The sequence below is a fragment of the Parasteatoda tepidariorum genome, chromosome 4, assembly GCF_982258835.1.
Source record: "Parasteatoda tepidariorum strain Cologne lab strain chromosome 4, Ptep-v5.0, whole genome shotgun sequence".
NCBI classification, from domain to species: Eukaryota; Metazoa; Arthropoda; class Arachnida; order Araneae; family Theridiidae; genus Parasteatoda; species Parasteatoda tepidariorum.
The window spans coordinates 96,625,030-96,647,334 of record NC_141758.1 but is presented as its reverse complement, the minus strand read 5'-3'; the positions used below and the strand labels follow the sequence as shown (position 1 = coordinate 96,647,334).

General features: G+C 28.7%; 1 protein-coding gene across 2 annotated transcripts in view; it reads right to left on the bottom strand.

The window, feature by feature from the left end:
- The window catches only part of gammaCOP (coat protein (coatomer) gamma), a 53,360-nt gene extending 36,180 nt beyond the window's left edge, over window positions 1–17,180 (bottom strand). The window contains exons 1-8 of one of the 2 annotated variants that reach the window (XM_087161768.1): window positions 17,006–17,180; window positions 13,516–13,568; window positions 12,456–12,536; window positions 9,965–10,116; window positions 8,690–8,714; window positions 6,706–6,756; window positions 4,160–4,252; window positions 3,100–3,186 (exon numbers count right to left, since the gene is read on the bottom strand). In XM_087161768.1, the coding sequence (XP_087017894.1) occupies window positions 3,100–3,186; window positions 4,160–4,252; window positions 6,706–6,756; window positions 8,690–8,714; window positions 9,965–10,116; window positions 12,456–12,536; window positions 13,516–13,568; window positions 17,006–17,045 (582 nt within the window). In that variant the 5' untranslated portion in view covers window positions 17,046–17,180. Of the gene's footprint in view, window positions 1–3,099; window positions 3,187–4,159; window positions 4,253–6,705; window positions 6,757–8,689; window positions 8,715–9,964; window positions 10,117–12,455; window positions 12,537–13,515; window positions 13,569–16,738 lie in introns of both variants that reach the window. The other variant, XM_087161769.1, reaches the window with a different exon arrangement.
- Window positions 17,181–22,305: the final 5,125 nt, after the last annotated feature.

Genomic DNA, 22,305 nt, shown 5'->3' with positions numbered 1-22,305 from the left:
AGTAATTATATCGGCCTGCCGATATGTGCATTACGTCGATAATTCGCGAGGCATCAATTAGGCAAGAATCCTCTCACGTTAAATCGCGAGCGTCTTAAATCAGATTCCGGATGCATCACCTAAAATAAAAGTAATTATATCGGCCTGCCGATATCTGCATTACGTCGATAATTCGCGATACATCGATTAGGCAAGAATCCTCGCACGTTAAACCGCAAGCGTCTTAAATCAGATTCCTGATGCATCACCTAAGATAAAAGTAATTATATCGGCCTGCCGATATGTGCATTAAGTCGATAATTCTCGATACATCGATTTAAAAATGTCTAAGAGTAGCGCTCTTTAAAATTGCCGCATCATTTAAAATAAAAAAATCATTCTCAATTTTTATAAGAAAAATTTAACGTTGAAAATTACACTTTAAGTGCTTCCCATCGCCGGATTTTTAGAAAAAATGACGAAAAAGAAGCTCTTTAAAATATGCTATCAAAATAAATAAAAAAACCACAATTAATCAAAAAAGCAAAAGAGAAACAGAAAATTTTCCTAAATTCTTAAGACAAAACTTGCAACGTTGAAAATCAATTTTCCATTTTACTGGTTATCTAATTATCTGTATAACTTTAAAAGAAAAAGTGGAGATAAAATATATCAGAAACGCTGTTAAAATGCCGCGCTATAAAATTAAAAAAAAACCCAGCAAAAGTGAAAACAGAAAGTAACCATTTCACTCTTTAAAAAAAGAAAAGTGTTGGTGAGAAAACGACGAAAATGACTTTCCTGATTAAAATTATACTTTGCCGAATATTCCTAATATCCCTAATATTAAAAAAATGGAGTCATTTATAAAATTCAATTTCAGAAGAAAATCTGATACAATGAAAAAAATCCACTTTGCCTTGCGACGATCACTAGATGCTGATCCATTCCTTTTATTTTTCATCAAGTGTCCATAAATTATAAAAAACACACTTTCCTGGCATTTCTAGCATTTCACATTTGAATGAAGTATCAAAGCTACCACGTGTGCTATCAGAAGAATGAATTTCTCGAACCTATGGATGTAGAAGGTCAATGCAGGTCTTCAGCTGATAAAGTACCTCTAAGTACTGTCTAAAAGTAAGTCAAGACCTCTACCCACCTGCAGTATCACGCTCCCCTCTCCTTACACTAAATTTTTTCCTTTCAGAGTGATCCAGAAAGAAATATTTTAATGAAAAAATTAATAAAAGAAAAAAAAAAAAAACAAAAAGGACGTGTTTTCTTCCACTTGCTTGTAACCCCTACCCTCACATGCATTCAAAATATTCTACCCTCAATGCAGGGTCTCATTCTAGGCGAAAGACGTACTTTTTAATTGTGGATATTTTACCAAGATAAAAAAATTATTCCAACCAACTAGTTATACTAGAAATTAAGGACTTTTAAGGACCGTGAATCAAAATTAAGTACTTCTAAGGGCCCTTAATTTTCAAAATAAAAACTAAGCAGTTTTTAAGGACCGTGGGAACCCTGTACATTTTCTTTGTAGTTAACTATAACTACTTTTTTTAAAAATGTAGTGACTCTAAACTACTTTGAAATGTAGTCACTACTTCGTTACTTTTAGAAGACCAACTCAACTGTTGAACTTGATTATCACCAATATTCAAAATCATTTTGAATAAAAAATTGGCTTGGTTAAATATGAAGAGATATTAAGAAGTTTTAATTCCTATTTAAATTAAATAGTTTTTAATTCTAAAGCACTTTTAACGCATTTGTTCTATTAACTACTAAGCTCTATGCTTTTCTTGACAGTGATTTAAGAAAAAAAGTACAAGAAACAACAAATATCTATTCCAGGGTGCATAACCAAATTATTCAACAAAAAATAAGCAGCTTTTAAGCACTCCAAAAATATTTTAAGCACTGGTGTTTTCATACACTACGGACTGACAATACGGCGAAATAGATTGGGGGTGAATTATGAAAACGTTGAATAAAACAATATGAACTGTGTCTTTTTGCAGAATTCGAAACGAAAATCAACATAGTAAAGGAAAAATCTCATTTTGAAAAAGGGAAAATTAAGCACTTTTAAAAAACACCCAAATGAAAATAGCACCTTTACGGCTTTTAAAAAGCAAAATAAACACCTTTAAGCACTTTTTAAAAGCGCTACGCACCTTGCTATTCTATTCGAGTAACCCAAGTTCTTAAAGCATAAGTTCTCTTAAGTGACACATTCTAAATTCTTTCTCAAGAATTTCAATTCTTTCACTATAATTTTACACAAAGACTGGCACAGAGCCATGTGGAACATAAACTAATTAAGCATCGAAGCTGGCAGGTACACAAAACAAAAATATATCACCATTACAATGAAATATATAAACAAATAACAAATCTAAGTTAAGTAAAATAAGTAGAAGAGAAAGAATTATATTTCAAATAACTTGATGGGCAATACGGCTCTGCATTTTCTTAACTCATAGTTAATTAACATTCCAACTTATGTAGATAAACTTAGCTCAACTTTAATACGCCATTTTGCTGATAAAGATAAGTTGGCGCTGTTGCCATAGGTCACATGTGTGGGTATGGGAAGTCTTCTTGAAGCGCAAGTACCCAATTGAAATTATCCTATCAGTATATGTATGTTTATATTATTTAAGGTATTAAAAGAAATTTTAAATTCAGTCAAGAATATTACAGCCATAAAGGCAGCATTTTTGCAAATAATAATTTCCAAATAAATCCTGAGGCTTACCTAGACCATCACATTTTATAACCGTCGCTGAACAGCTGACTCAATTTTTGGGTTTACGGCTACTAATGTTCAACTCCGTTTTGAACTCAATCTAGAAGACAAGGGAATTCCTGCATCAAGTATTGTGAGAAATTTAAGTTTGTGGAGGATTTCTTGATGGAGATAACCTGCATTTGCGCTACATGGAGAGGAAAACTGCGAAAACCTTCTGGAATTTACTGCTTCCAAGGCCTCATTGACCCATCATTTAGGGTATTAAAGGACATTTTAAATTCAGTCAACAATATTACAGCCATTCAGTCAGCAATTTTGCAAGTAATAATTTATAAATAAATTCTGCGGCTTACCTGGACCATCACATTATCTGAATTTACAGCTTCTTGGGCCTCATTGACCCATCGCTTCACAACATCTGGGGTGGATTTCATCATGTGCTGAAACATTAAATAAATCATTACTTGGTTTCGTATAATTCTTAAAAAAAATCATGAATACAAGGTGAAGCGAAATGTAGCATGCATACAGCTTTAATGTTAAGCAGTGAATGTCAAAAAAATAAATAAGCAGCATTTGAAATGCAGATTACATCATCTATTGTTCAAAAATGTTAGTATTAAGTAAATGCATGAATGATTTCCCCCCCTAGTAATTGTAAAGTTATTAATTTTTAAGGCGATCACTTCTTCAGTACTTTTAACGCATTTTCAAAACATCAAATATTTGACCCGCATCTGTCATCGTTTCTCCACAGGGTACTTAAATAGAAGAACAAAATTCCCTGACTTTCATGGGTTTTCCAGACGTATCCTTTAAAAAAAATCCAGTCTAATATTGCAGTAAGTACTGATGCTGCCATGGACAAAATATACAGTGAATAACAAAAAATTAATATAGGAAATTTATACAATATGTTGCAAATTTCATTTCAATTAAAAAATATAACACCACAATACAGAGAAGAAAAAAATGGTAGTAAAGACTAAGGAAATATATAATATAAAAGAGAGAAAAATATTTTAAGAAAATAATTACATTGATTCTGATCTAGCCAACATAGAGCATTAGAATTTAGTTTTAATTTTGCAATTTAGAGTAAATAGCAGAACTTCTGATGAAAAATCTCCGTTTAATTTTGTATCCCCATTTAATTTAATTTTATACAATGCAACCGCATGATATGAAAGATGCAAAAACGAACAGAAGTTTTTAATGAAAAAAGAGGTATCTCATGCTTTTATAAAAATTACAGTAAAATGCTATTTTTCAATCCTATGAAATCACCATAAATGTTAAACACACAGGTTAAAACAATTTCACTAGTTACTTAACTAGTTAACTCGTCTAACTAGTTACTTAATTAAAAAAATAGATATTTTTAGAAACTTAGCTTATTAAATCTGAGCTTACCAGGGATGAAACTAAGGCGGCACTTGATACTGAACTGTTTTTATCCACTATTGCTTGCTTCATATATCTCTCAATCGCTTGGAGCATGCCACCCTGAAATAAATATTTTTCAATTTTAATTCATTTGTGAGACAGATGATGCATTTACTACCTGCCATGTATCACATTTATATTTTATTTTTTAGAAAAAATTTGTAACTTTTGCAGTTATATTTTATTTCCCATTCATGTAGATATTGAATTCTTATACATGGTGCGTAGCCAAATTATTCAACAAAAAATAAGTACCTTTTAAGCACTCAAAAAATATCTTTAAGCACTTAAAAAAATATAATTAGGAAGAGTTGGAAAGTTTTTGACAATTGACTGTTTTAACTGTCATGTCGAAAAAAAAAAAAAAAACTTTTGGCATTGTTTTTGACAATTCTCAAAAATCTTGAAATTTTGAATCACGTATAACAAATGGCGTTTTTATATGCTACGGACTGACAATACACCGAAATAGATTGGGGTTGAATTAATTGTGAAAACATTGAATAGAACAATGTGAACTGTGACTTTTTGCATAATTCAAAGTGAAAATCAACATAGTAAAGGAAAAATCTCATTTTGCAAAAGGAGAAATTGAGCACTTTTTAAAAACACTCAATGAAAAAAGCACCTTTAAGGGCTTTTAAAAAACAAAAATAAGCACCTTTAAGCACTTTTTAAAAGCGCTACACACCCTGTTATAAATAGTGATAAATTAACTTTTACCATGCAGAAAACAATAATAACAGTAACATCTGTTGCAAGTCATTTAAAGTAGAAAACAAAAGTTTAGGTTTTTAAATTTCATAAAAATAATCAGTACTACTATTTAAGAGTGACTGTAAACTACTTAAGAGTGAAATATCAAACTGTGATGATGCACCTTTCAAATATAGAAACATTTTTATTATATTTTCGTGGATATCCCAGTGGCAGAATTTTTTCGAGCCATCTGCGACAAAACTGTCCAGCACTAATATCTTTCTACAAGATACTTGTAATAATAACAAACATATATGCTACTAATAAAATAACAAAAGAGCTGTGTTTACAATATATATATATATATATATATATATATATATATATATATATATATATATATATATATATATATATATATATATATATATATATATATATATATATATATATATTTTTATATTGAACATGTAATAATTTTTTATTCTTATATTACAGGTGGTATTTCTTGCATTTTGTTGAATGGAAAAATGCACTATTTATTTACTTTGCATTTTGTAAATAATCATCACAATAAAAAAATCATGAAGTCCGTTGATGAAAAAAATAATAATAATCATGCGAATCGAACTCCTCAAAAAGGGATTACTCAAATGCATGTTTTGTCTCGAGATGAGGTTGTAGTAATAAATAATACTGCATAAAAAAATATCTGATTTAAAAACTACGGAGAAATAAATAGCAATAACTGCCAAAATTTCGATAGAATCATTGTCTTCAAAAGTAAATACAAAAATAGAAATGTGGATTTGGCAAAAAAAAAGGGGGCAGAAATATGAAGAAGGATTATAACAAAAATGTCTTGAACCTACCAATAAGTAAGCAAAGCTTTTTTTCGTCTCCAATGTGTATTTTTAACATTTTTTATAATATAAATTTAAGAAATTTTCATAATTCTTCTGATTGAATTCTTCACAATTACTACCATTCTTAACAATAGAATCTATGTGTTTTTTTTTTAAAAACTAGATTATATCGCAGGTTATATATTGCAGTATAAACAATGTTAGGTTTCCTTGAGTATAATTATACATAGCTGCCAACATGGATAGGAAAAAAATCCAGTAGATTATGCAAAATATGAATTTCATGATAAATGTTGCATAATGTACTAAACAGTTTACACATAGGGAATTTTATAATCATCAAAATAGAAAACCTGCAATATTTTCCAATTATGATTGACATTAAACATACTTGAAATGCTATGTATTATGTTTACTCAAAATTTTGAATATTAATAGGCATTTAATTCATCAAAGATAGATTTTTAATTAATTTAAAAAGAGAGTTCTGAATAAAAATAAACATTTTACAGCAAAAAAAAAAAAAAAAAAAAAAAAAGGTTTGAACTGATTTCTATAAATGAGGTTTTGCTTCATTATACATATATTAGTAATACTTATTTTAATATTCTGGCAAGGAAGCAAGAAACTGTAGATAAATTCTATTTCAAAAGGGATTTTTTTTTAGGAAACTTACTCAATTTTAGGGAATTTTCTAAAATGTACAAAAATCAGGAGAATTTTAATTAAACCAGTGTAAACTGGTAAAATCCAGCTTAGTCTACTGGAAAAACCAGTAGAGTTGGCAGCTATGAGTATATCAAAACAGGCAAAAATGTGTTACTGTAAAAGTTCTTCTAAGCCTTTTCTTTTTTTAATGAGTTGAAAAAGAAACAATGAAAGATGATTTAAGATGAAAACTCATGATCATTAATGCTGAGAATATATGAGAAAAGTAAAAATACTTACATCTGTAATGGTACATAGAGCTCTGATTGCAGCTGGTCTATACTGTTCTTCCTAAAAACATATTCATGTTATAATACAGGTTTTATAACATGAAAAATAAGTACATTTCAAGCACCATATACATTAACAAAATGCAAAATAATTTTCAAAGACTTTACATGATCATGATAAAATAATGATTATATTAGCAATTATAAAATGATCAAGAGATTTTTTGGTTCAATATCAGAGGGTGAAAAATGAAGCCTGAAATTGAGAATATCTTGTAAAATGCAGAGTTGCACTTGAGAGCGCAATAATCATACTGAACCCAGCTCAGTAGACTTACATGCACTCACAAGCATTTCATCAAGCATGCAAAATGTTTGATGAAATACTTGTGAGTCTGCAATACCATAGGTTCATAGCGCTTTTATACGCTAACGTCGGATGATACGACAAAATAGATTGTGGTTGAATGAATTGCAAAAACTTTGAATAGAACTATGTGAAAAGCACGCTTTTGCATAATACGTGGCGAAAATCGACGCAATAAAGAAAAAAATCTAATTTTCGAAAAGGGAAAATTAAGCACTTTTTAAAAACTACCAATGAAAAAAGCACCTTTAAGGACTTTCAAAAAATGCTACGGAACAAGTAATAATAAACCTATAGGAGTCAGAGGAACAGCCAACAAAGACAAACATTAAATAAAGGGTACAAAATATAAAAAACAAACACCCTGAATAACTTTCAGTCTAATGAATGAATCTTTTTACATGAGAACTGTCTTAATGGTATGAGAACCTAAACTAAAGCATAAATATGCAAATTAATGTAGTAAATATGCTAATTAATCAATGCAAATTATGTTTTAAGAAATCAAATCTGACATAAGAATATACTTTCTCTGAGCATTATTTTTTTATGTATTTAGATTTCTGTCTATCAGTAAAGATAGTGATAAAATAGTTAAGATGGAAAAGCAGACGAAAGTTTGGGCCTCTTAATATTAAATTTTCTCCTGAACAAGTAGATAGTTAAATAATTGTAATAAAAGTTAATATAAATAATAAAAAAAGTTTAATAAAATTAAAAATTGAGAAACACAAACACAGGGTTCCCACTCAATTTCAGAAAAAAAATTCTGACTTTTCCAAGTATATCAGGTAAATTTCAATGCAAATCAATACCATATTTTATCTATGCTACGAAATTTTTCATCAGAAAATTTTGATTCTTTAATTTGTAATGCCAAGTATTGGATTTTCTATGTAAAATAAATATCCTTATATGAAGAAGTAAGCATTTTAGTTTGTCTAAAATGAGAAATTTTTACAATAAATAATTGTAATAGGTGTTAGAATTATTTAACTCGAATCTCAACAACTGAGTACTGTTACTGACAATTTTAAGACTGGTTTTTTTCCAGGTATAATGAAGGAATATTCCAGGTTTTTGCAAAAAAATTGCAACTTCCCCTGACTTTTGGAGTTGAAATAAAATTCCCTGCAATTCCAGGTTTTCCCTGACCCGAAGGAACAATGAAACATAAAATAAAATTTCTTTAAAATTTTACTACTCAGAAACCATTTAACAGATTTTATTCAAATTTTGCATTTTATGATTTAAAACGGCACAGTTTAAAATAAAAACAATTTTTTACACAGCATTTTCTTTGGAAAAAGAATTTCATAATTATGTGCAAAATTTTTTTTATTTGATAAAAACCCTATCTGAAATATAGCAAAATACACAAAAAGTAAAATTAACACCAAGAGGGCCCGAATTAGGCTAGTGTTCTGAGTTAGCTTATTAAAAGCAAAACTGTGCTACAATAATCTTAATATTGTAATTAATATTTCTGATTTCTCAATAAATTATGGCTCATTATTAGTGAGTTTGACTGTATAACAATATCAAGAACTTTTGTCCCAAAAATCTAAATTAACACTGCAATCAAACAAAGTAACTGTAATTGAAAAAATATAGAATTTAAACTTACTTTTCCAGTCATATCTTTAGTCAAGCTAGACATAAAAATAAATATCAAATAAATAGAAGAATTTTAAGCATAACATAACAAATAAAACACTTTATAAAGTGCAACATTTCTTTAATAATAAAATAGAAACCTCTATTTTTATAAAAAAAAAGTCAGTTAGTAAAGAAATCATTATCAATATAAAAGTCATAGCTCAGTAAAAATTTCCTCAGAATGCTAAATCAACATCCATACCAAATATATCATAGTTCATATACCACTAGCATTTATGTACGTTAAAATAAATTAGCAGAAAATATTATCATAGGGCAATTGGAAAATCTAATGCTATATTAGTTAGATTTGCTAACATAATAAGCTCAATATAAAATTGTTTCTGGCCAAAATTTGCAATTAAAATAATGGATATAAAACTTATTAGGAATTAACTTTACACAACATTTATTTGGCAAAAAAACATTTGAATAATTTTATAGTAAAAAAGGTGAATAGGAATTTAAAAAACAAAACTGTTGATTAAGTTGCAATGGTAAATGAGCAGAAATTAGAATTTTAGCTGAACTCTGCAAGTAAAGCTGTGTTAATGCAATAAAACTTTTTTGGAACTTTTAATTTAATAATTTTAAATCTTTTATGTAACTATCGGTTTGCCATTAAGAAATAAAACTTAAGAACCTAAAATTTCCATCAAAATCGGTTACATTGCTACAAAACCAGTAATTGATAGTTAACAAACATTTAACTTTTACATTCAAAGCAAATCTTGAAATTTCATGAAGGTTTCAGGAACACGGGTGATTGTGAGCCCAACTCAAAAATCCTGAAAATTTCTTGAGTGAAATCATTAATGATGCATTTCCAAAAATTGATATCTCTATAAATTTAAATTATTGATATTTTCACAACATGAAATTATAAATAAATTATAGGCAGCATAATTTAAATTAATAATTATTTATAAGTTTACTTTTATCTCTAATCACATTTATTATTCTACCAGAAAAAATATTTACAAATGAAAGCGATGCAAAGTATAAATTCTAGTTCTAATATTTTAAAATAAAATATCCATGATTTCTTGAACCTTCTGGACCTTGAATTTCCGGATCGCAGTTAGCGAAAACTCCGGAAATCCAGATTCTTAAATAATAATAAATATTTAAATAATTTCTGAAAAAAGAAAAGAAAAACAGACTTTTTGATGAAAAATCTGGGGTAAAGGCAATCTTAAAGTTTAAAATAAGTCTACGTAAAACACTTAAAGCTAAAACAAACCTGCTGGTAACAATGATAACATCTTCTGCTATGCCTGCCAGTTCTTTGATACACAGATAGACCAAACGGCGGATGGTAGGATCATTTGATTGGAACAATTTGGTCATAGCAAAAAAAGCTTCTGTTGCTTCTACAGTAGCAAGTTGTTCACCCTGTAAAAGTTTGTAAATAAATTAACTGTAACAATATGAGTAACAGATATATATGATATACTGGAACAAACATATGCTGTTCATGGGAAATTTGTTACCATCAAGGGAAATTTTTTACAATTACTTATTGAAGAAAAAGTTATAATTCCTCTATTCTGATGCATAGGACAATTTAACAGAGATTGATATGAGAATTTTTTTCTCTGCTTTGCCCACTCACATTATTTCCGAGATTGTGTTATTGCACTCGACTTTCTGCCATCTCGTACATTTATTTACATGACCTAAAATCACACATTGCAATTCATATTCACACTTTTTGAAAACATGCATTACCATTCATATTTACATGATTTAAGATCACAGACTGCAACTTATATTTACGTGATTTAAGACTGCACATTGTATTTCATTTTTTGCATGATTTTGCATCAAACACCGAGATTCACGTTCCCACAATTTAAGATTGCTCATTGTGTTTTGTATTTCCCCCAATTTTGCATAAAATATCGAGACGAGATTCATATCCACACAATTTAAAAGCCACTATTGTGATTCATGCTCCTGTTATTGAAAAGTTAAGACATAAAAGTTCATATCTGCATAATTTGAAAATCAAACATCGAAATTTGTATTCAAGTGAAATTAAACAAGATTTGCAATTTTAAAATCCAAAACAGAGATTCATATTTAACTGAATTTAAAATCAAAAATCGTGCGTGTTTAAAGTGTTTTTACTATTTATAGCAGATTTGTATTTTTATTCAGTTCAGTTATTTCAAGGAAATTGTTTTGTTTTCCATACAAAGGCAGAAACTTGTGAGTAAAACTCAATCCATAACTTTAAATATGTTCAGTAAATTGTATTGATAAGCTATTTTGGAAATCTTTTTAAATGTACAACATGTGTGTTATATTACTATTTACGCCCTATCATTCTGTTTCAAAAAATAAAATTTAAAAGAAATTTGGTTTTCAGTGTTAAAAATACTATGTTGGGTTGAAATTAAACAAGTAAATTATTTATCAGTTATTTCAGTATAAAATATAAAGCATTAAAGTATAAAATATAAACAAGTTAACAAGCTCAGTATAAAATATAAAGCAAGCTAACACAGAAGTAAAAAGAAATAACCCTATCATACAAAAATGCTTAGCTAAGCCTAGCCGTATACTTTACTCAACATTTAAAAAATTTCATAATAAATAGAATTTTACATTTATTCTTAAGCTTCTGGGTAGATGTGTTTTAAAGATGTCCCTCTACTAGTTTTTTCTAAAAATTATTCCATAAATTTTCTGAAATTTAAAGGAGAAAATATATGTTTTTTTAACATTTACCCACTATACCCTACCTGACCCTATATAGCAGACAGGCACTAAAATAAAAATAATTGAGAGGGAAAGAACATTTATTAATATCTAATATTTTTTTCATTTTAAAAAATGTATTTTCCAGTGACCACTAAACAGTATTTTCAGCAAGCAAAAAAGTAATCTTAACTGTAATCCAACTGCAGCACAAAAATACTCTTTATTCTAAAAGTAAAAAATCTGTATCTTAGTCACCTTTTTGCCAAAACAAGAAAATTTTATAATATTTAAAAAAAATTTAGTAGACTCTTGTGAAGATGTCCAAATTTTATCAAAAAAACTGAAATACTTCAATTTATTTTCGTATCAACTTTTATAATTGTTTTTCTTTAAAATATATTTTTAAACTAACAAACATATAAATTATATCTAATTCGAAAGACGGAAATAGCTTTTCAATAGAGAAATGTCTTTGATGAAAAAAAGGGTGGTGTGAAAAATATGTTTAATGAAAAATGATGATGTGATGAAAAATATGTTGATGAAATAAATCTTTGATGAAAAATATGTTTAAACATATTTATTTTTGAAAAATATTTATCTTGAATAATACCTCTAGACACGTTCAGAAAATTGAATAAGTCAGTTGGTTTTTATAGGAGCAATTAGATTACTTTTCATTCACATAGTTTATAATGTTTCAACTGTCAGAACTCAATTGACATGGATGCAACTGCAAGTTCCTTACTTAAAGAGTTCGAAACGTAAAACTTCGCTTTACTTAATAATATCTAAATTTTCAAACATTCTATTTATTTGAACTTCCCGGTAATTTGGGCTTCAAAAAAGCAAAGCTGAAGCCTAAAACAAAACAGAGTTATGAAAATGAAATAAAAAACACATTGTTAACAAAGCAAAATAAAGTATATTAGTAAACAGGTGAGAAAAAAAAATTAAAAACAAAATAATCTATCAAAGATAAAATAAAAAGAGGAAATACTTAGATTAGATATGTAAAAACTCACTTGATTTAATAGATATATCATCTTTGTCAAAATGTTCGCACATTTTCTAGTATTCAAGGGTGTTTCATTAAAAGTTCTTGCCTAAATTTTAAATAAAAACAATTGTTTAGAATAAGGAAAAATAAAAGATTTCACAAAAAAATAATAAATAAATGTACATTTACAGACTACATACATAGCTTCTAACATGGATAGGAAAAAATCCTGTAGATTTTATAAAATATAAATTTCATGATAATTGTCGCATAATGTATTACATATTTTATACATAGGGAATTTCAGGGATTTTTATGGTCATTAAAACATAAAAACTACAATATTTTCCAGTTATGATCCGCATTAAATACATTTGAAATGTTATGTATAATATTTACTCATAATTTTGAACAGTAATAGGTAAAGATAGTTAAAAGATTTTTTTAATTAAATTAAAATATAAATTCTGCAATAAAATAAACTGAACATTTAAAGGGAAAAAAAGTTTTAAACTGATTTCTCAAAAAGGAGGCTTACTTTATTATCTATTAGTATCTATTCGAGCATACAATTTAAGCAAAAATTCCATTTCAATGGGGATGTTTTTTAGGAAACTGACTCAATTTTAAGGGAATTTTTTAGAACGTACAAAAACCAAGAGAACTTTTATTAAATCAGCAGAAACTTGTAAAATCCAGTAGAGTTGGCAGCTATGTACATACATACAATGCAAAAAATAAACTAAATACTAGTACTATCTCTTATTTAAGAATTTGGTAAACTGTAAGTAGATAAAAGTAATTACAAGCAAACATTTATCACACAAAAAATTTTGTTTTCAAGGTTGATATTTTAAAATAAAGATGAGTAATTTATTTTAATAGACGAATATTAATGATAATATTCAATAATGATTCATTTATATAATCAATAAATAAAATCATAAAGCTCCTACACAAACAAATATTTTATAAAATATAAATCACTTACAGAAAATTAAATCTCGAAATTATAGGTACTAAAACTAAATAAGAACATATTACATTAAAATATGCATTATAAAAGTTTCAAGAAAAATTTTTACTTCTTGCAAAACAGTTGTTTTTTCTAAGTTATTAAACGGATTTCCACTCCCACCTGTAAGAGCAAAGAAGAAAGTAAATGGACCATTCGTAAATGGCAACATGATAAGAATTACAGGAATTATAATGTTCAACATCATTCAAAACGTAAAATATTTAATATATTATAGATTAAAGAATCAAAAAAAAAAAAAGATAAAAAGTATACCTTTTAGTTTATTTTTGTATAATTAAATTTTCTATTTAACAGGGTACATAGCCAAATATTTCAACAAAAAATAAGCACCTTTTAAGTACTTTTTAAGCATTTAAAAAATATTTGTAAGCACCATATACATTAAGAAAAACCAAAACAATTTTCTAAGACTTTACATGATCATGATAAAATAACTAGTTCCTAACAAAGAAACTCTTTTCTTGATTATATTAACCACCATAAAAAGATTGAAAGACTTTTCAGTTCAAAAAAATGAGGGTGGAAAATAAAGCCTGAAATTGAGAATATCTAGCAAAATGCAGCGGAGTTACACATGAGAGTGCAAGAATTTCACCAAACTTAGTAGACGAAGAATGCGGACTCTAAAGTATTTCATCAAACACGTAAAATGATTGCCGCTTTCATACGATATGAACCGATCGTAGGACAAAATGGATTGTGGTTGAATGAATTGTGAAAATGTTGAATAGAACAATTTGAAAAGCATGCTTTTGCATAGTATGCGCTGAAAATCATCATGGTAAAGAAAAGAAGAAAAAAAATCTCATTTTCGAAAACAGAAAAATCAAGCACTTTTTAAAAACACCAAATGAAAAAAGCCCCCTTAAGGGCTTGTAAAACACGAAAATAAGCAGCTTTAAGCCCTTTTTAAAAATGCTATCAGGGGTCTGTCTAGGTTTTTCTAAGAAAGATTTTGTGAAAATTTAGGTATAAATTGTGAAAATAAAAAAACCAACACAAAAATATGTCAAAAATTTGGATTAGTCGTTTCCTACAAATACAAAAATAAAATTTTAAGAAAAAGTATTTTGTGAAACTACAGTTTCTCCTAAAGTTGAATTTGTGAAGGTACCGCTAAATGGTAGTAAATTTGGCTTAGACTATGCACTATGCTTATACTAATTTTACATTTATTAATTAAGAATTATAAGCAAATACTTATATTTAGTGAAGCTTTTAAAAATTGAGCAATCTTAATTTAATATAAACCATGCTTTAGCCAAAGAACATAGAAAAGACAAGTGCAGCTCTCCCACATTATAACTAATGCGGGGAACTTTCAGTAAGTGATGTTATACTAGAAAACAATTTTTGTGAGAACAACACACTGGGATTTGTTGGAACATATGTACAAAAAATTCAGCACACTCATATTAGAAGTGAGGTGATGTTACTCAAACTAGTTGTTGGTATGCTTCACTGCCTCCTGCTATTTCATTCTTTTACGCTATCTCTAAATGTGCTAGCAAATATTAACATACATGATATACATGAATTTTCATATAAATATCTTAATAAACTGTATAGTAATGTTAAAAAATAGTACAAAAGTGTGGAAACAGATATATTAATAAAAAAACATTGATTTGCTTTCGCAACGATAGCTGTAGTTGGGTCGTTGCAAACCTGCTTCAAGAAGTTCATTTGCTATGAGGACTCTAGATGTTGCTTTTTCCGCTATGCATGAGAGCTCTAATAACCATATGGAGACTGGTTTACATTATGTCTATGGAAGTCTACCCCTAAGCAGGGTTTAAGCTGAGTCTAAAAATTCATTAGCAAAAAAGCTAAAATCTGAAAAAAAGTTTTAGCAAAATGCTAAAATGCCATTAGGCTTATAAAATTACTTTATATCAAACAAGTACTGTAAGTTATCTGACAAAGAATAGCTAATGTACAAGAATATCAAAAAGAATACCTATAACAAAAAAAAAAAACACATTTATTATTTATCAAAACATTTTGGTTTATAATTAACAATCTTCCTTTCTTTCATGTTTGCCCATTTTACAAATGCTTCTTGAAAGTTAAATGCACTTTCAGGGCCCTCAATATTAATCATTAACAAATTGTTTACATGGTTGATTAACAACCTGTTTCGAATATTAGTTTTAATCAAATTAAGGCAGCTAAAGCCCCTTTCACAGTCAACAGTGTGCATTGGTATTGTTGCACAATACTCTATAACAGAAGTTATTAATGGGTACTGTTCAGACACATCATTGGTATATAAAATCTTGTCTGATCAATTCTTCTTGTTTGATCAAGTTTTTTTCATGGATGTTAGCGTCATGGTTTTTCGCGGAAGCTCTTTTTTAAAAATGGAATTTAGTAAAATCCTTTAGCAAAAATGCGAAAATGCTTTGTTGAATTTTAGCATTTTTGAGGGGTCTTTTCGCATTTTGCGAAAAAAGCTACCGTAGCGGAAACCCTGCCCCTAAGTACACTGAGTAAGGATTTTGATGTACTTATAATTAAACTAGCTGAACAAAAACAACAAATTTAATAAAACAAAATAAGTAGGATCACGAACACATTCCCAAGCGAGTACAGACAGGGCACGCCTAAAAAAGAAAGTAAATCAGTTCTTGTTTATTTTTCCCTCTCAAGTTTCATTTTCCCTTTTTTGCTCTGAATCTCACTTACTGCTTACTTTAAGCATTTACTGGTGTTAACAAAGCTCACCAAAAGGAGAAAATTGAGTTTGATGAAATTATTAAAATAAATCTAATAGAAAATAAATAATGTTGAGAAAATATAGTAAAGTAACACAAAGAAGAAAATAATGTTCTTTATCAGAAAAATTATATAAATTCAGTAATTTTATCCTAATTATCATAGGCCAGAAAAACACAGTATATTTTATGTACTTTTCGTAGACTTCATAAAACTCAATATTGCAATTTAGTTAGAGAACTAGAAGACATTGAGACACCATGATTAGGAGAGGAACCAATTGTTGACTTTATGTAACATCGATTCAACTTAAAATAACGATGTGGTGAACATTTTGCTAGACATTGACTACTCTGAGATAATATTAATTGGTGAATACCGTTGCAATTCGTTCGCAAGTATACGCATAAAGTAGGTGTAAAGAGAAAAGCTTTACTTAGCAATGAAACTATATTTAATCAAATAAAACATAAAATTTCAGTTAAAATTAAAAAGATAAATATAACACTAAGGTGGGGCTATATAAATGTAGTAAAATAGAGGTAACTTACATATACGTGTTAACTCTACACTATTTCTCAGACTTTAACAATAATACGAAAATATACAGGATTATGAATAACTATAAACAACAGATAGAAATTTGGATGTTTTGCCGAACACATAACAGATTAGAAACATTCATAATAGGCTATACAATAAGTTCGAAAAAAGTAAACAAATACGCCGATTGAAAATCTAAGCCTAGGTGTTAATATAAAAGGTTACAATAATTGCCAAAAATCTAATATATTTTAGATTAATAAAAAGAATATTACCATCCTCCTCATCCCTTTTATCCCGTTTTAAAGCATACATTATTAACAACTACTAATCAAAGAAACCAAATACTACGACTCCACGTCAAAAGTCAATACACGACATCGTAAGCCGAAACTTATATCGATTACACAGCTTGGAAATAGGGCTATATCAAAACAAATATTTTAATTAGACTTGCTTAAAGCTTATATGGAGAAATTTGTTTGAGAAGAGCTTTCGGTTGTTCCCCTCTTCCCTCCCCCCTTTGGAATTAAAGGTGTTTTGATTATTTTTTTATAATCAGTAAATTTCAGGACATTTTAGTTCAGCTACTTTGATAAATAAGGTCTCCAAGAATCCATATTTCAGACGGTGTCGTTTATGTTTTGCGTGGAAACACATCCATTAAGCTACTCTATTGTTATTCGCTGTCGCAGCACACGAATGCGCCATCTGAGCTGAAAATCGGTTCCATGTTTTGACACTCGCATGTTTTGACATCTCTCGTCCTCTTCTAAGTTGTATGGGAATGTACTATGCACAATGATATTTTCCGCATAGTTTCCTTATTATATGGAACTTAAAACTGTAAAACTTCTTTTTATACAAAAACAACATTCATATTATTTAATCAGAAATAATGGCAGGCAAATATATTTTCCATAATCTTTCATTAGGAAAAGAACAAATTAAAAAACTCATACATTAAAAAATAAATGTCTAATTTATGTAAAATGAAATTAAGTGAAAACGTTGTACAATTTTGTAAATGCGATATTTTTTAAGAAAAAAAAAGCGTTTTATTTTCCAAATTTAGAAATCGAAAAATTTTTTTCTCTGCTGTGTTCGTAGGGTTGAGGTGGAGAAAATGAGGTATGAGTATACTAAGTAAATTAGACTGTAAAGTAGACATAATAATAAGTAAACTACTTAGTATTATTGGTAAAGTACAGACTAAGTAAAATCACAATGGCGATAATACTGACGCGAGGTTGTTCAAACTCGAGAATCACTTTCACTAATTGGTTTATTTTATATAAATACAAATAAATAATATACATGGCTATTATGTACATAAATAATGATGGCTGTACACAAAACAAAACGATTACAAAATAGTGAAAATCAATTTGTACATTAATGTGGATGAAATCTGATATAACATAAGTAGGACTTAAAAAATATGATTACTTAAAAAAAATGATTACGCAAAAAAAAAAAAAAAAAAAGCGGCTACGCAAAAATTATTACTAAAAAACGATTACGCAAAAAAAAAAAGACTACGTAAAAAATGCTTACGTGAAAAATGTTGTTTTTCTAACATTTAGAAACTTTTTCTTTTCCTTTTTTTACTAATGGCGGGCACTTGGGAGTTGTCCCATTGGCCACAGAGATGCCAGAACTGCTACTCTGTTCTCGTTACCCAGTGTGCACCTGGAGCAGCGTCACCCACGTCATACAAACACAAACCCGCACCGTCAGGGCGGGTCACATTCACGCAATCACACACAAAGGAAAAAGGACATAGAACACAGAGAGAAAGAAACATCCATGCCCTGAGCAGGATTCGAACACGCGACCAGCGGCTCCGCAGTCAGGCACGCTAGCCACTCGATCACCAGGTCGGCTACACTTAAAAACCTGTGGAGTTATAAATAAATATTAATTTTTGCAATAATTGCACTTATATTCATAGCATAAATTTAAGTCTTAGCAATTTTAGTGATGAGTTGTTTAAGAGGCAGTTTTATTTTTAAGATTTATTTCGTAAGGAGTTTAAGTCTGGTTTAAACTGTTATTCATTTACAATTTCAGTAATTTTTAAATGAAATTTTTAAATTTGTTTCATCTCAATTGATCATTTCTTTCAGAATTATTAGTCACTTCTATGGTCAATCCACACCTATGGTTTACTACATGTAAATAAGTGTCAAAAGTAACGAAATGAATTCGAACTACTCTATACGCAGGTCAGGAATTTTTTATGTTTTGTGGATTGGTTTTGGTTAATACACTTTTCACACCATAGTTGTCTACACATTGTAAATATTCATCTAGACTGAGCTAGATATTTTAGATCTTCGCCAATCAATCGTTTTTTTAGTGCCATCTTTCAATCTTTTTTTATTGTAAATACTCTTAAAAATTTTCTAAATATCATTTAATTAAAACTATTTAAATTTGGACTATAATATTCCAAATTATGAGTGTATAGAAGCAAACAGATTTACACAAATTTTAATACTAACTGTTTATTTTTTACTCTTTAAACCTTCTCAGTCAACGCTTTTCTTTAAATGAATCAAAATTGCAAAATAATAATAATAAATAAATAAATAAAAAATAATAACAAAAATAATTGTTAAGTGCAAAAATATAATTTTTGTAATAAAAAATTTATGCGTATACAGAACATTTCCAAGCACAGTTCTTTAGACCAGGTACACAGATATCCTCATTGAATTGTAAAACTTTTGAAGAACGTCTTTCTTTACTCAAAATTTGACAAATTCTAAAGATCTGTGGGACATTTTATGAAGTCTTCGAGAAGATGGTAAGACTTAAATTCTGTTATTTCATTGTCTATTTAAAGTCATTATCCTTTAGGCTAATATAATTGAAAACATCGGGTGATCACTGTCTTCAGAATTGCTTATCTTAAGTGTTAATTTTTGCCAGACAAATCCTAATTTAGAATGTTGACACAATAGTTAGGAGCCACTAGTATTCTAATTTTGAAGTGTTTTAAAATTCAATGCTTTCAAATTAAGAAAATTTATAGATGTAATTTCTTATTAGCATGTTTTTCACTAATTTCTTCTTTTAAGATAAAAAGTGAGCTATTTTAAAAAAACGAGAATTTCGAAATTTTTACCTGGTTCTATTTTATAAACTAATTTTTTGTTTTGCGGTTTTTGCGAAACTTCTCATTCTATTGAATACATTTAATCTTGGAAGCAATTTTTAACAATCATCATTTTAAAACTTCGTTGAATTGCTTAGGGTATAAGCATTTAAAGTAGCCCTCGATAAACGAAATTGCGAGGAAAACAATGTTTCTTAATATTGTAATGAATCCAATTTAATAACTAATGAAAAAGTCAGATTTGAAAATCCTAAATTCAAAATTTCAAGCAATTTTCTATGCATCTTTTTTAAATTTTGTTATTTATATAGGGCAACATGATACATGAAGAATCAATACCTTAAAGTTATACTTGATTCATAAGTTTCTGATTTTGAGTTTATCATAAACTGAATTTAAAACCAACTTCAGTATGAAATTTATAGTGCAAATTTCTAATTAAAGTTTTAGGGCATTGATAAAACATAAAATTTGTTTTATTTCACGTTAAACCTGATTTTTTAGTTATGAAAAAGAAATGGACCTTGCAAAAAAAAAAAAAAAAAATACTTAAAGCTAGTTAACTCGAAAAAGATCCTATCTCAGAAGTGAAGGATTTTATATGAACGAGGATAAAAACCTAAATTAGATTTTTTCTTTCAATTTAATCACGTAATTAACCATTTTTAAGTTTACAGACTTTAACTTACATTAAAATGAGCTGATAAATAAATTCAAAAATAAGTACTTCTAAGTAATTCTTAGTGTATGATCCAAAGATTTCTAGCATTGGTGCAATTGCAGTTGAGCTTAAAATTTAATAAAACAAAATGTCTACTTGTTTTTAAGAATTTTAACGTACTTTAAAATTAATGTCAAAATTGTATGTTCAAGTAGCTAACTGCATAGTCAAACTGCATATGGTAAATGAATCAATGCCTTTTATACTCATAAGTTTCTGATTTTGAGTATATCAGAAACTGAGCCTAAAACCACAGCGTTCGGTACGAAATTTATAGAGCGAATTCCTAATTAGACAGTTTTAAGGCATTGATAAGACTTACAATATGTTTACTTTCACGTTAAGGCTGATTTTCAGTTATGAAAAAGTTGTTGTTGTTGTAGTTAATTTACGTCGCACTAGAACTGTAAGATGGGCTATTGGCGACGGTCTGGGAAACACCCCGGAGGATGATCCGAAGACATGCCATCACAATTTTGATCCTCTGCAGAGGGGATGGCACCCCCGCTTCGGTAGCCCGACGACCAGCACGCGAGGTCGAGCACTTTACGGTACAACAGTTTAACGAGGACCAATACAGCACAACCTCGGTCCCTACGCAGACTGATCCAAGTGTTCACCCACCCGCATACTGACCGTAGCCAGTGATGCTTGACTTCGGTGATATGCTGGGAATCGTGTCTTAACGATTAGTCCACTGCGGGACCAGTTATGAAAAAAAATGGACTTAGCTGTAAATCTATTTTTTTTTATTAATTTAATTCTAAAGTCCCTTGCGCAGAAGTGAAGGAGAATATATAAATGTAAAAACCCAAATACGATTTTTACTTTTAAACTTAATAATATAATTAAAACATTGTTATTAGTCTATATTCAGGGGTGGCGAACCTTTATGCACCAGCGTGCCATTTTTTTTAAAAAATTGTTTAATTTGGTCATAGACGTGCCATCAAACAATTTTGACTTCGTGCTTATTGGGAAAATAATAACACTAAATGCTATCAACTCAAAACTCTTTATTTACTATGGAAAAGAATACATTTCGCAATGTCTCAGTTATACGCTTAATTCAACTTAAAGTAACATCAGTGTGACTTCTGTTGTTGCAGATTAGAAGACAAATAACTTATATTAGGTTGCAAGATGTTATTTCAAGCAGGTCTGTTAATTTTTTTTTTGCAAGTTATTTATTGTTAGCTTGTTTTTTATGGTAATTAATTGTTTTTTGGCATTAATTGTAATTTTTTTGTGAATAATTGTTTATTTTTTTATGTTTGTTTTTGTGAATTTTAATTTAATTGGTAAATTGCTTCACAGTGAACTTCGTGATCGGTGGCGTGCCCAAAATATTATGTGGCGTGCCATAAGTGGCACGCGTGCCATTGGTTCGCCATCCCTTATCTGTATACTTGCATTAAAATGAGTTGATAAAGCAAATTTTGAAATAAGTACTTAAAAACAATTCTTCGTGTGGTTTAGCTTAGATTTTATAGTATTGGTATAATTGCAGTTGAGAGTAAAATTCGATAAAACAAATTGCCAACAAAACGCGTACTTGTCTCAATTTTCAACGTAATTTAAAACTATTATCAAATTTTATTCTTGCAAGTAGCCAATTTTGTGAAGGTAAAGGGCTATTTAGTCTAACAAATTGCTAACAGAAATGTTCTCTATGTATAAATTACTTACTATAAATTAACGATAAATTTATTTTCAAGTCTATCAAAAGC